At 46.8% G+C, this 14,600-nt stretch overlaps 1 protein-coding gene across 1 annotated transcript in view; it reads right to left on the minus strand.

Annotated features, from left to right (window-relative positions):
* Window positions 1-1,575: 1,575 nt before the first annotated feature.
* The window catches only part of slc6a17 (solute carrier family 6 member 17), a gene marked incomplete at both ends in the record, with an annotated part of 16,604 nt that continues 3,579 nt past the window's right edge, over window positions 1,576-14,600 (minus strand). The window contains 10 exons of the mRNA XM_083639366.1: window positions 1,576-1,938; window positions 2,653-2,815; window positions 3,486-3,645; window positions 4,128-4,320; window positions 4,933-5,125; window positions 6,336-6,577; window positions 8,050-8,160; window positions 9,756-9,937; window positions 11,269-11,395; window positions 12,669-12,826. Of these exons, the coding sequence (XP_083495492.1) occupies window positions 1,576-1,938; window positions 2,653-2,815; window positions 3,486-3,645; window positions 4,128-4,320; window positions 4,933-5,125; window positions 6,336-6,577; window positions 8,050-8,160; window positions 9,756-9,937; window positions 11,269-11,395; window positions 12,669-12,826 (1,892 nt within the window). The remainder of the gene's footprint in view (window positions 1,939-2,652; window positions 2,816-3,485; window positions 3,646-4,127; window positions 4,321-4,932; window positions 5,126-6,335; window positions 6,578-8,049; window positions 8,161-9,755; window positions 9,938-11,268; window positions 11,396-12,668; window positions 12,827-14,600) is intronic.

Genomic DNA, 14,600 nt, shown 5'->3' on the forward strand with positions numbered 1-14,600 from the left:
CACACGCACGCACACACACACATTATTATTAGCCAAATGCACGCTAACACCCCCCCCTTTCTCTCGCTGTCTCTTTGGCACAGTCACATGCAAACAAACAGACTCATATACGCACAAAGACACAAACAAACACACAATTCATTCTCTCTGTCTCTGCACACACACACACACTCTCTCTCTCTCTCTCTCACACACACACACACCCACACACACACACTCAGACAGAGATGAGTGTGCAGCTGCCTGCTGATCAAACACAAACCGCTATGCTCTGCAAAGCCCCCTCTGCCTTCTGAGGCATTGATCCAAAATGGGAAAGCCTTTGTCTGGAGCGCTGGAGAAGAGATGGGAGCAGAGCCTTGTTGGGAACGGTGGTTGTCATGAGACGTGCTGCTCTGTGTTAACCCATTGATACCCGATGCAGCATTTGTGTGTGTGTATCCCTTTAAGACCGCGAACCGCGTGACAGGGATATACCCGCAAATGCTAAAGATACTGGGGGGCTCTGTGCTTCGCTGTCGCAGCTCCAGGGAGAATAGATAAGCAGGTGATAAACTTCCCCTAGTTTGCACTACTGGAGTGTATATATATACATGATTTATGCTCACATCTTAGACTTTGACTATTGCACGACAACACATATGTACAGTATTCTACATCAATGGGGGGGATAGGGATAGAAGGAGAGTTTCATAATCATAAGGGCTCTACTTTGACTGGTGGGCTATTGCTGACGCGCGATGCGGGCAGTGACTGAGCGCAGCATACCTCAGCATGACTGTAAGCTATCATCTCTTCATAACACTGTTGACACACTGTGTTACACCAGCGCTGGTTATGACATACTGTTATGGATGAACGTGCCCTGGTTTTGTACACCAAGTGAGAAATGTCCTCTTTGCAGATGTTAGATGAACGGTTAAGATCAGGTCATGTCAGAGAGAAAGCCAGAGTCAATCTTCCATGAGATAGGATGAGGTGACATTTCACAGCAGTAGAGGGAACATAAGAATAAGAATAATCTCCTTCCACCCTATCCCCATGAAGTACAATCTTCTCAAATGGAACCAGAATAACATGAAGCGCTCCTTAGCGCACGTGACGCCCTACTGTCTCCAGAAATAACCTTCTCTCCAAACTAGTGAACACAGGGGATGATGGTTCAGTACGAGGTAAAGTATTGCAGCGTTGTGGACACACCTTAACCTCAGCGAGAGCTTGTTACCTAACTGAAAGCCCTGTATCTGTCATCTTCCTAAGCTGCTTTCCTCTCTCTCTGCTGCCCCCTATAATACTTTGATAGACAAACGGGGCATCGTATCTGTTTTGGAATCACTTTCCCATGATCCCCTTCATCAAAGCTGACAGCCAATCAGAAGCGTGGAGCAGGGAAGGGGGCGGGATAGAGGGATTCAGCTCCTCTGGGGTTAAGGTGTGATGAACGCTGCAACAACCGGCAGTGCTCTTTCTCTCTCTCTCTTGACCTCACTGTCTCTCTCTCTCTCTCTATATATATATATATCTCCCTTTCTTTCTCTGGGTTTAGTGGGCGGGAATATCTACGTGCTCATCGGATCATAGCTCGGACTCGGGCGAGCCAATGTTCTGGTAGCCCGTCTTGGTGCTGGTGCCGTAGTTGGTGTTGGTCATCTCCTGGGTGCCGCCGGGGCCCAGGTAGGCGCGGTGGGCCGGCATGGGGGAGGGCGCCTCGCTGGGGTTCTTGCTGAGGATGAAGCGCTGCTCGTCCTGCTCCTCCAGGTTGGACATGTCCTTCATCATGCCTTTGCGGTAGGCCACGGACAGCTTGTTGGAGCCGTCCGACACCAGGTTGAAGTGGCGGACGAGGAAGACGAGCGGCAGCGGCAGCATGGCCACGATGATGAGGGTGTACGCCATGCCTAAGGCCCAGGGCGGGTAGCTCATGAACCGCTCTGCGCCCTGACGGACAGAGAGAGAGAGAGAGGGATGGAGAGAGAGAGTGGGAGGGAGAGAGATAGTAAGAGGGAGAGAGAGAGAGAGAGAGAGAGGGAGAGATGGATAGAGAGAGAGAGAGAGAGGGAGAGGGAGAGAGTGAGAGAGAGGGGGGGGAGAGAGAGAGGGAGGGGGAGAGGGATGGAGAGAGAGAGGGAGAGAGAGAGAGGGAGAGGGGAAGATAGAGAGGGATGGAGAGAGAGAGAGAGGGGGAGAGGGAGGGAGAGAGTGAGAGAGAGAGGGATGGAGAGAGAGAGAGGGAGGGAGGGAGAGAGAGAGAATGAGAGAAAGAGGGATGGAGAGAGAGAGAGAGAGGGACAGAGAGAGGGAGAGTGAGAGAGTGAGAAGAGAAGAGAAGCAGAAGTGAGTAACACTACAAACCATTGGACCGGAGCCATATTTGAAAGGCCAAGCAGATGCATGGATGAATATTGATAACAAGATGCTCCGACGTGGCAACATGGGTTGGCTAGCATTTATGGAAAATTCAAGTCTGGAAGTGCTTTCTCTCTCTCTCTCTCTCTCTCTCTCTCGCTCTCTCTCTCTTTCTTTTCCCTCTACCTCTTTCTTTCTCTCTATCACACACACACACACACACACACACACACACACACACACACACACACACACACGAAACCAAAGACACACAGCCTGCAGGGCCGGGGCCTGAGCCACACTCACCTCCGCCTCCACCCAGGCGTTGTAGCCCGCGGGGCTAATGGCCATCTCGATGACGGTGGCGATGATGAGCACGATCAAGATAGCCGGCGACACGTACTTCCACATGTAGAAGTAGAAGGAGTAGGGCCTGAAACCCAGCATGTCCTCCAGGTCCTGCATGAACCTGGGAGGAAAGAAAGAAAGAAAGATGATGATAGACAGTGTGTTCACCCTAAAGCCATATTGTGTTATTTCTGTTACTGTATATTATGTGTCTGTAGAATCTAATGTTTACAGACAGCATGCAAACAGTGCCAATAAAGATGTTGTCCTCTTTCACCTATGGCTGTCTGCACTGTAAACATTTACATCAGGGAAAACTCGAATGGAAACCATTGAATTTTTTTAGTCATTTTGTTAGCATTTTATAGATGGAGAAGTCTGGATTTTCTTCGACATGTAGACTCGTAGAGATACAGAGATACATGAAGAAATATTTGCCTCTCAGTCACATCTGTTCCAACTACAGGCATGTAAGAGGTCCAAGATCTCCAAACCTCTCCTTTAAGTAGGCCTACACCAATTAGAAGACAACACAAACAACTCAATGAGAAGAAACAACAGATGAAGAGTTAAATGTGTGATGAGTGCATGAAGTGATGCTGTGTCTAGCTACACCATCTACCATCTAGATCATTTTGAGCTGGACTGCAGAGCTCTTGTCCTGAAAACTAATCCCATCCAATCAGGGCGTAGGTGTACATATCAGAACACCTGACCCAGACAGTTTGACCTGACATGGTTTTTGGTCTTTCATTCCAGTCCATTCTCCTCCGGCCTGGTGCTGCCGTTACCTCTTAGTGCCGTAGATCCAGGCGACGGAGATGTTCTCCAGGATCACCACCACGGTGAGAGGCAGACCGGCAGAGTAGTCATCAAACATGGTGACAAAGTAGTTCCCTGAGCGCTGCACAAACAGCAGGCCTAAGAAGAAGGCTATGATGCAGCATCCCACTGAGTAGGGGAAAGAGGGGAAACCATCAGAATCAGAAACGCTTTCATTCGTCAAGTATGAGGAAGTACAAGGGAGGACAAGTACAAGGGAGTACAAGGGATTTGACCTGGATATTGTAACTGGTGTTTTTTTTCAAGACAGCTACACAAAATATAATGTAAAGTAATAAAGTAAATAAAGTAATGCATTGTAAGTACCTGGAATGGAAATTTAAAAAATAATACATGCCTTTATTTTGAAGACGCAGCTACATGTGCAGCATTTCTTGTATGATATCTAGTCCATCGTCTTTTTGACTATGTATTCTGTTACAATAAGTATTGTAATAATAATTGTGATGTACTATACTCAGATTTGGGGTGGAGGATGCAATATATGGGCTTAATGCTATTCTTATGCTGTATATATGTAATTGAGTGTAGTGTGATTACATTAAATATTTATTCTATAACATCGTATCGTATCAAATCATCCCTCTCACCACAGAGGATCTCCTTGCGTATCTTGAAGGCGTCCAGGATGGGCGTGGTGATGCCGGTCATGGTGCCGATCATGCTGCCCAGGCCCAGGTTGATCAGCATGAAGAAGAACATGACGGACCAGAAGGGACTGCCGGGGAAATGGGTCATGGCCTCGGTGAAGGCGATGAACGCCAAGCCTGTCCCCTGCACCGCCTGCAGGGGGAGACACAGAGGTCAGGCGGGCTGCACAGCTGAAAGCCGTGCAGGACATAGTGCTTCTGATGCTGACAGTGAGAAGAATGCTTCTGTGTGGAGAGAGAAGCACTCGCACTATGCACACATTTATATTTTAATGTTTACATATTTTACAATCCAGGTGACGCTCTCATGCAGAATGAGTGCTACATTAGATAACATAACAGGCAACCAACAGCAAGGATATTCCAGGCACTTTTGACTGATCTGGAAAGACAGAAGTGCTCGGAAAAGAAATAAGAAAGAAAAACTAAAGAGAGAGGTAGAGAGGATTATTTTACTTCAAGATAAGAGCATATTGGGGTAAACTGAGGAAGAAGATACACAAAACAGGGGATATTATCCAGTTGGGAGAGCATGCCATAAGATACCTATTGATTTTCCTATTATTCCTCTATTTATACACAGAAATATGAAACATAATCTCATTACAGCATGCGGAGTCTCTCCGACCTTATTGAGTTCATCTTGATTTCAAAAACCATTATTCACGTGTGTCTAAATATAGAGAAATACGCATGAAACATATTCTCACGACACGCAGCCTCTGAGTCTTTCCCGGAGTCTGACCTTGTTGAGTTCGTCCTCCAGCAAGCAGGCGTCCAGGCCCAGCTGGTCGAAGGTGTCCTCCCTCACCGTCCTGATGACGGCGTACATCTCGGCGTAGTCCTGGCTGGACAGGTGGGAGAAGTTGATGTGAGGAGGGATGAGCTCTTTGCTCAGAACGCCGGTGTTCAGGTAGCCCAGGATCTTCTCTGCGTTACTGCACACGGAGAGAGGTGGAGAAGGTCAAGAGGGAGGTGTTAGTGCAGAACGCTTGTACTATAAACAGCTGCCTTTTCATCGAACAGAAGAGAGAAATTATGGCAATGGGTCAATTCCAATAAAGAAGGCAAAACCTCGTACAAAAAGAAAACTGTTATATCAAGATCCTGTTCCGTCTGATTCAAATTCGGTCCCATCTTACCAGAGGTGGGGACTCGAGTAAGAATTGAGTCATAGTTTAAATTGCCTGTGACTTGACTTGACTTGGATTCTGGTGACTTGGGACTTAACTTTGACTTGTAATTTAATGACTTGAAAAGGTTTCTAAAATTTTGACTTGACATCTTGAGTTTGTGCAAATTACTTAGATCGAAAGTGATGAGATTTGTTCCAGCAGACGACTGAAATGCATTTATTTCTGAATTTGTAAATGATTGAATTTATTGGAGTTGAATCTGATTATAGACATCACTTATCAACTCATGTTTTGATCCTATTAAAACCATATTGCATTGAAAAGTCCTACACATTTTGTTTTCTTTAAGATATCTCATTACTATAATAAGATAGCCTATAATAAGGTGGCCAGGGGTTCCGTGTGGCTTGATACTCTTGACTTGTTGTTTACATGGTGTCTCCATTTAGACTTCAGACTTCACATTAATGACATGGACTTGAGACTTGTGCCTCAAGAGTTGAGACTGACAACTGAGCGACGTTGACTTGGAAGGCCGCATTCACCCACTATGCTTCTGCTAGCTGGAACAAACTGCCTGAAGACCTCAGATCTGCCCCAACTTTACTTATTTTTAAAAATAGACTAAAAACTTTTATGTTTACCATCGCTTTTCACTGCTGACAGCTGTTTTTTAGGAGATGTGTGTGGCCTTAGGCTATAAAGGTTCGAGTCCAACTATAAGTTTTAAAGTTTTTTGCTATTTTTGCTATTAACTGCTGCGCCTGTCGCTTAATGCACTTTTTATGCTCTTTCTCTGTTGTGATGCTTTTAAATGTATATTTTATCCTCTTATTCTTTTATTTTCTTGTGTCAACCATTTTATGTGAAGCACTTTGAATTGCCTCTGTGTATGAAATGTGCTATACAAATAAACTTGATTTGACTTGACTTGACTTGACTTGGTCACGTCTGCGTCTTTACAGTAAGATGCTTAGCCAAGTGACAGATTTGACACGATGACAACACTCACTCGACGACACACTTCTCGTTCATGATGTTGGCCTTGAAGCCCAGCACGGCGAACACCACCAGCGTGGCCAGGATGGACGTCACAAAGTTGATGATGGAGACCAGCGCGGCGTCAAAGTGACAGTTGTTGTCTCGCTTGTTGTAGCTGGAGAAAGCGATGACGCCTCCGAATCCCAGGCCCAGGGCAAAGAACACCTGGGTGGCTGCTTCCCTCCACACCTGCGGCTCCAGCATCTTTTCCAGCTGGAGAGGGAGAAGGCGGTGAACAGGTCAGACAAGGGTTAAGTTTCAGGTTTTTTAATGATGTTTCTTAGATAATGTATCTTTATTTAGTCTTTCCATTTAAATCACTTCAAGAAACGCTCCTCCTTATTTGTCTTATTTGCCTTTATTGCATATACAAAACAAATGAGTATATTGTATTATAAAACAACACGCTCTACAAGGGGAGCCAAATACTTATCCTATTAACTTACTAGATCATGCCTTGAACAAAACTTGATTTAACAAGTAATTCCTTATGGGAATGAACCCCAAGTACACCAGTATATAATAATGCTACAGTATTCATAGCCTGCAGTTCAGAGTCCATTTATATATACAAATACACCGATCCACCATGAGAGGGAGACATCAACCAAACGTTCACTATAGAGCCTGGATATTACTGTAATGACACTTTCCTACCAGCGATCTAAATGAGCAGTGTGCAGCTGACAGCATCAATCACTTCACTCCCGGCTGAACACCTTACATCGACTAAATGTCACTTACAGATGACAAATATCTATCTGGTCAACAATCCATGAATGAATGATCGGCACCAAAGGCAGCAGCAGGCCTTTACGACTACATTTTCAACCCAGTCTAGACGGTTTTCACCAGCTGCTTCCTTTTTCTCAGCTTCTTCTTCTGTGTTTTATGGCGGTTGGCATCCTTAAATGCTGCATTACCGCCACCTGAATTGTATCAGTTTCCCAGTGCTAATTATTTACAGTGTCCACTTTCTCAGCTGTTCAGGGGAAAACACTGACATAGCCTACTTCTATTTCTATTTGTTTATTTTTGCTATACGTTTAAATGTAAAGATAGGCCTATGCGTGCAATAACATACTGATAGTCAGCTTTACTCTGTAATATGTAGCTTTTATTAGCCTCTCAGCCTAGCTCCGGACCAGACGACAACGCTTCCTACTACCCAGCGTGTGCACGTCTTTCCAACAGGGGTGGTTGTTATGGCAACTATCAACAACAACAACAACAACTACTACTAACTACTACAAGACATAAAGACCGAAATAGGCTACGTTAACATTTAATATCATTTAATATCAGCCTGCGCTCAGCTATGTATACAGGAAGTAAACCGGATATTCAGATGGGTTGTGACGGTTGTTATTGTTGTCAAGTTAAAACCGTCTATACCGAGATTTCATGGAGAGCCGTTGTGAACCGTTAAGATTTTCCTACCTCAAACTTTATTTATACAATTTCCCTGAACATGTGCCGACCGAATGCAAACGCAGACTTTTCTTTAACCCATTGATACCTGATGCAGCATTTGTGTGTGTATCCCTTTAAGCCCGCGAATGCGGTTCGCGGTCTTAAAGGGATACGCACACAAATGACGGATATACACGCAAATGCTGCATCAGGTATCAATGGGTTAAGATCCCACAGGAGAGATCAGTGATTCCGTGCTCTCCCTCTCTCACCTTCGGGGTGAACATGTGAGCGATGCCGTCCACCGCTCCCTTCAGCATCAAGCCTCGCACCAGGAAGCAGAAGAGCACCACGTACGGGAAGAGAGAGCTGAAGTACATCACCTGAGGGCGAGAGAGAGGGAGGGAGAGAGAGAGAGAGAGGGAGAGAGAGTCAAGCATGCAATGCAGTGTTACCATGGTCACCGCGCTTCTGAAGCCTCACATCACTTGGAGTAGGACCAAACTGCAACCACACACGCACTCAAGCACACACACACACACACACACACGCACTCAAGCACACACACACACACACACACACACACACACACACACACACACACACATTTGAAATATGTATTTATGTCCACATAAATACAAGTATGCAAAGGACATAAACAGTAATAGTGCAGTCAAAAGCTGGGAGTCAGTCAGTTACACACACACGCACGCACGCACGCACGCACACACACACACACACACACACACACACACACACTACGTAAACATGCTATTCACACACGGCCCTAGTCTTACACACCCTTCCCAAAGCACAATGAATCAATCACAGGCCTGCTCTCTCTCTCTCTCTCTTTTTTAAACTTGGCAGTGAGGAATCTGTGAAATTGTACCAAATGTGGAGAGGAATCCTGGAGGTTTGGAGAGATGCTTCAGAAATCCTTCCTACGGCATTTCAGGGAATTATTGTGGCATTGCTATAATAATTGGATCACGTTTGGCTTTACGGTGAAGTTTGCGGTTGAAAAAAAACTGTGTCAGACCTTGGCAACTCCTCTCGCTTGTCTCAGTCTCGGCCACTCTGGGTTGTGTATTTCCTATTGAAATGCAGGCTGCATGTTGTACTGTGGTACATGAGTCACTCCCTGGATCCAGATCACAGGAACGTTGATGCAGATGTTGCCAACCAAAGCATTTTCCACCCTGAGCCTGAGTCTTTGCTGGGTTCAGTTTGAGCTTATTAATGTTGCATGTCTCGCTCTCTCTTCCATAACATAGATGAGATCCACAAATAGAATAGGATTTAGCATCTCACCTATGACCAACAAGCATTAGCAAAATAAAAAAAATGAAAAACCGACTAAATTAAATCCACAGATTAAAATGAATTCATGGATTATATATAACAAGAACCTTTGTTACATTGTAGTGTTTCCCCGCCAGGCCAGAAAAAAAATTGCAATTCTTTTTTTCTTTTCTTTTTATCCCCCCCCCCCCCCCTGCTCTCCTCAAAATTTCAACAAACCTTTATGGCATATTATTACAATACAACAATACAATGGTGTTGACAGTGTTGACAGCAATAGAAGATGCCAAATCATTCAAAACAATAAGCATTTTGCTTTTAGGAGCATCGTGCCAGCGTGCGACGCTGTTCCAAAACGTGTCAACGTGTTTCGTTGCCTGGGAAAGGCACATCCCATAATACAACTGTTCGCATCGCATCCCATAATAGCATGATGATACTTGGGATGCCATTTGCGAACATAGATGCGACAGGTTAGCTAAAAGTTTAGCGTCGCCAGCGAGGGCTCCCACCGTTGCGGTCGGGGTACGTTTCGAAATCCCTCCAGGCCTGAAATTTTTTCTAGGGGAAACACTGCATTGTATTACTGTGCATAGACAAATGGCAAAGCAGTAATCTCTGTATTTTTATTGCCCAGCCCCTGCTGTGGAGCCAAGGAGACCCCGTACAGTACCTTCCCAGACGACTGGATGCCCTTGATGACAGCCAGGCAGACGATGATCCAAGCCCCCAGCAGCGAGAGGGTCATCTTCCAGTTCAAGCCCCCCGTGTCGTCGATGCTGCTGGTGATGTTGAGGGTCTGCCGGTACCAGAAGTACGTGGTGGCCGAACTCTTCTCGCACTCTGGCTCCACGACTAACGAGGGGGAAATGGGAAAGACATGATGAGCATCCAATTAGCTAATGAGTTTTCTAGGAATCTAATCAGAAGCACAGATAGCAGAGAGTGTGGCCACCTCCACCACCACTCACCACAGACTGCCAGCCATTCGAGGTACTCAGGCTGTTGACTCGAATCAATGGTTCTCAACATGGGGTCCGGAGACCACCAGGGGGGGTCCTTGAGGGGTTTCCAGGGGGTCCCCAGCAAGTTGATGAATTGTTAAGTGTCACCATTATTTCATTTACAGGAATTTAACACCATTAGAGATGATGTAGAAGAAGGACTAGATTTGCTGTCATCTCTCTACCTTCAATACAGGCAGTCATGGAGGAATTCTGGACAAAATCATATCTGATAATAAAAAGTATTCTCGGATTTGGGTCCAAGAGACATAATCAGATCAAATGGAGGTCCATGGCCCTAATGTGGACTAAAGGGCGTCCTTGATATGAAAAAGGGTGGAGAACCACTGGGCTAGGTCATTCCTTCTGACAGACCCCGCTAACAGAGCCGGCCTGTCAGGTGAGGCGCGGGTGCTGTCCGAGCTCTGAAGTCAGCGCAAACAATGTCTGCTGTCTGCTTGACTGTGGAGCCACAGCAAGGCAAGCTGCTTCGATGCAAAGAAGACTTCTGTGCAGTATCAGGCTGCCTGTGTGTCTGCGTCTGCTGAATATGGAATTGTCTTGCAGAACTCTGTTGTGTTTTGCTCTACTTGGTGGTTGGGTGCTTTACATTATTATGCTCTTCTGTATGAGTAATTGTGTTTCGCTGAAATATTCTAAACTCAGTGTTTCTCCTACCATTCTACAGGCCTGCCAGGCCAACGACGCCACCGCCAGGCTAGAAAAAAAAAGATTCCCCCACCCCCCCCTCCCCATTTCAAACAAACCTTTATGGCATATTATTACAATAGAACAATACTGGTGTTGACAGTAATAGAAGATGCCAAATAATTCAAAACAATAAGCATTTTGCTTTTAGGAGCATCGTGCCAGCGTGCGGCGCTGTTCCAAAACGTGTCAACGTGTGTAGTTGCCTGGGAAACGCACATCCCATAATACAACCGTTCGCATCGCATCCCATAATAATATGATGATACTTGGGATGCCATTGCCAACATAGATGCGGACAGGTTAGCTCAAAGTTTAGCATCGCCAGCGAGGGCCCCCCACCGTTGTGGTGGTGGGGGGTACGTTTCGAAATCCCTCCAGGCCTGAAAAATGTTCTAGGGGAAAAACACTGAAACTGGTTTCAGTGTTTAATTGTTTGCTGTGCTCACTGCTCCGTTTGATTTGTGGACTCACTTGCTTGGCTTCCATTCCTCCGGATGGGGCATTCGGCCCAAGGCAGCGGGTACTGGAAGGACTGGAAGAAGTAGAAGATGCTCCAGCCGATAATGACGTTATAATAGAGGCCCACGAAGCCGCAAACCTGCACGGGAGAGGAAAGATAACGCTAGTGTTTATTATCACTCCTAAAAACCACACAGATGGTTCCCCAATATCAAGCATCAACAACAGGGGAGAGGGAGAAGAGAACACGCGCCACTTTGTTGACGTGAACTTCCCCTCCTGGAGGCGGGGCTCCGGGCGGCGCTGCTGAGCACAGGGCTTCAGTCGGGGCGCGTATGAATTATTGAGCTGTGTTCTCTCAGCAGGCCGGGCTCCTCTATGATGGCCATGTATTTATAGCTGCTCAACGACTCCGTGTCACATCCTAGCTGCCGCACGCCTCACTGACTCCTCTGACTCCTCCTCCTCACACTACATCACTGACTCCTCTGACTCCTCCTCCTCACACTACATCACTGACTCCTCTGACTCCTCCTCCTCACACTACATCACTGACTCCTCTGACTCCTCCTCCTCACACTACATCGCTGACAGACTGACGAAGGCTCAGAAGACACCAGGAGGCGTTTAAAATCCTAACTGATTTGAAAATTAATGCACTCCATCACACATACAAAACAATGGATTTCAAAGATTACGTTGTCTCTCTATAGATCACTGACTGACCAAATGATTGAATGACTAGATCAGTGCTTCTCAAAGTGGGGTCAAAAAAGATATAAAAAAAGAGGCAAAAATCTGATCAGATAGGGAACCCTGGGAGAAAATCTTATCAAATGGGGGTCCGTGGTCTAATTTGTGTCAGTTTAGGGGTCCTTGAGGTGAAAAAGTTTGAGAACCACTGGACTATCACTGACTGACTGACTGGATCACTGACAGACTAAGACTAACTTAAGACTTTAGTCTGTCAGTGATCCATTCAGTCAGTCAGTCAGTCAGTCAGTCAGTCACTAAGTCACTGACTAACCGTGTAGGCTGATGACACTGTATCTGGGCAGCAGATGGGAGGGGACACGATGGGTCCTGACTCAGAGGACGGGGACAGATGATGACAGTAACTGGTGTTGGTCTTTGTATGTGTCTCGTCTTGCTGTAAATCATCAGCGGGGACTAACGAGTGGGCAGAAGGGGTCCAGTAGAATGAGTTGCACAGCATGCCTCTTGTCTCTGCATGTAGCTTGTGTACTGGATCTCTAAGATTACATTTAGCAAGTGAGAGAAATTGGCAAATTAAATTTGGCGTTTCAGGCCTGTGATCCTGAACACACACTGCATGTCTTCCCAAGGGCGTGGCTATCTCGATGTCCAGTGTGATGACACGATTAATAGGTCATGTTTATGACAGCACTTACCATCAGACTGGAAACACCGATGCCCCCTAGCTGCGGGTAAACGTAGTTCCACACGCCGATGCTGCCGCGCCTGATCCTCTGGCCCACCGCCAGCTCCAGGAAGAACAAGGGGATGCCGATGAGGAGCAGCAGAATGGAGTAGGGCACCAGGTACGCACCTGAGACAGAGGGTGGAGGGAGGGGTAAGGCATTGTGACCTGAGACACCTGAGACAGAGGGTGGAGGGAGGGTTAAGACATTTAGACCTGAGACAGAAGGTGGAGGGAGGAGAAAGACATTGTGACCTGAGACACCTGAGACAGAGGGTGGAGGGAGGGTTAAGACATTTAGACCTGAGACAGAAGGTGGAGGGAGGGGTAAGACATTGTGACCTGAGACACCTGAGACAGAGGGTGGAGGGAGGGGAAAGACAATATGACCTGAGACAGAAGGTGGAGGGAGGGGTAAGACATTTAGACCTGAGACACCTGAGACAGAGGGTGGAGGGAGGGGAAAGACATTATGACCTGAGACACCTGAGACAGAGGGTGGAGGGAGGGGAAAGACATTATGACCTGAGACACCTGAGACAGAGGGTGGAGGGAGGGGTAAGGCATTATGACCTGAGACACCTGAGACAGAGGGTGGAGGGAGGGGTAAGGCATTATGACCTGAGACACCTGAGACAGAGGGTGGAGGGAGGAGAAAGACAATATGACCTGAGACACCTGAGACAGAGGGTGGAGGGAGGGGGAAGACAATATGACCTGAGACACCTGAGACAGAGGGTGGAGGGAGGGGTAAGACATTTAGACCTGAGACACCTGAGACAGAGGGTGGAGGGAGGGGAAAGACATTGTGACCTGAGACACCTGAGACAGAGGGTGGAGGGAGGGGAAAGACATTGTGACCTGAGACACCTGAGACAGAGGGTGGAGGGAGGGGAAAGACATTTAGACCTGAGACACCTGAGACAGAGGGTGGAGGGAGGAGAAAGACATTGTGACCTGAGACACCTGAGAGAGAGGGTGGAGGGAGGGGGAAGACAATATGGGTGGTGCTGGAGAACCTACAGCTGATTTGCTAACAGAAGCTGTATAAGGCAGTTTGTTTGAAACTCATATTAGTGAAGTACAACAAAGATCAGTATACTGTGTCTATTTTTGGGACAAATTCTCACTATCAACCTCCACTCCACTTCCCCCCCCCCCCCAGTTCTTCTCCCCGCTAACTCCCATCCACCATTTGCCAGATTGGCCCCTCTCTCTCTCTGTCTCTTTGAGGATGGAGAGAGCAGCAGGCTCTCAAAGGCAGCGTGTCACATCATCCTGGGCCGGCTTACGTCAAGACATGAAGCGGCACCATGGTGACAAGAAGATCCAAAGCCAGAGAGGAAGGTCTCATGTGGTGCAGAGCTCAGCTCGCTCACCTGCTGCTGCTATTTCCAGACCCATCCAGAACAAATCAACTCTAACACCACACTGTGAGGCCTGACACTTTGACTGGATCAAAAATACTCAGAAGCACGTGGCTAGCTATTAGAGCTAACAGCAGACAAAGGAGGCAAAGGAAGGAACACAGCGCCAAATTACACGTAAGTATTATTATTTGGATGGTTAAGAGTGCTGTACGGCCTTTGTTCAGTGTTCCACAGGCTTCCTTTGATGAAGGAAGCGGCTGTAACTGCATGTGTACTTACAGAGAGAGAGAGAGGGAGAGAGAGAGAGAGAGAGAGAGAGAGAGAGAAAGAGAGAGAGGGAGGGAGAGAGAGAGAGAGAGAGAGGGAGGGAGAGAGAGAGAGAGAGAGAGATAAAGAGAGAGAGAGAGGGAGGGAGAGAGAGAGAGAGAAAGAGAGAGAGAGAGAGAGAGAGAAAGAGAGAGAGAGACAGAGAGAGAGAAAGAGAGAGAGAGAGAGAGAGAGAAAGAGAGAGAGAGACAGAGAGAGAGACAGAG

The sequence above is a fragment of the Poromitra crassiceps genome, assembly GCF_964638095.1.
Source record: "Poromitra crassiceps genome assembly, chromosome: 6".
NCBI classification, from domain to species: domain Eukaryota; kingdom Metazoa; phylum Chordata; class Actinopteri; order Beryciformes; family Melamphaidae; genus Poromitra; species Poromitra crassiceps.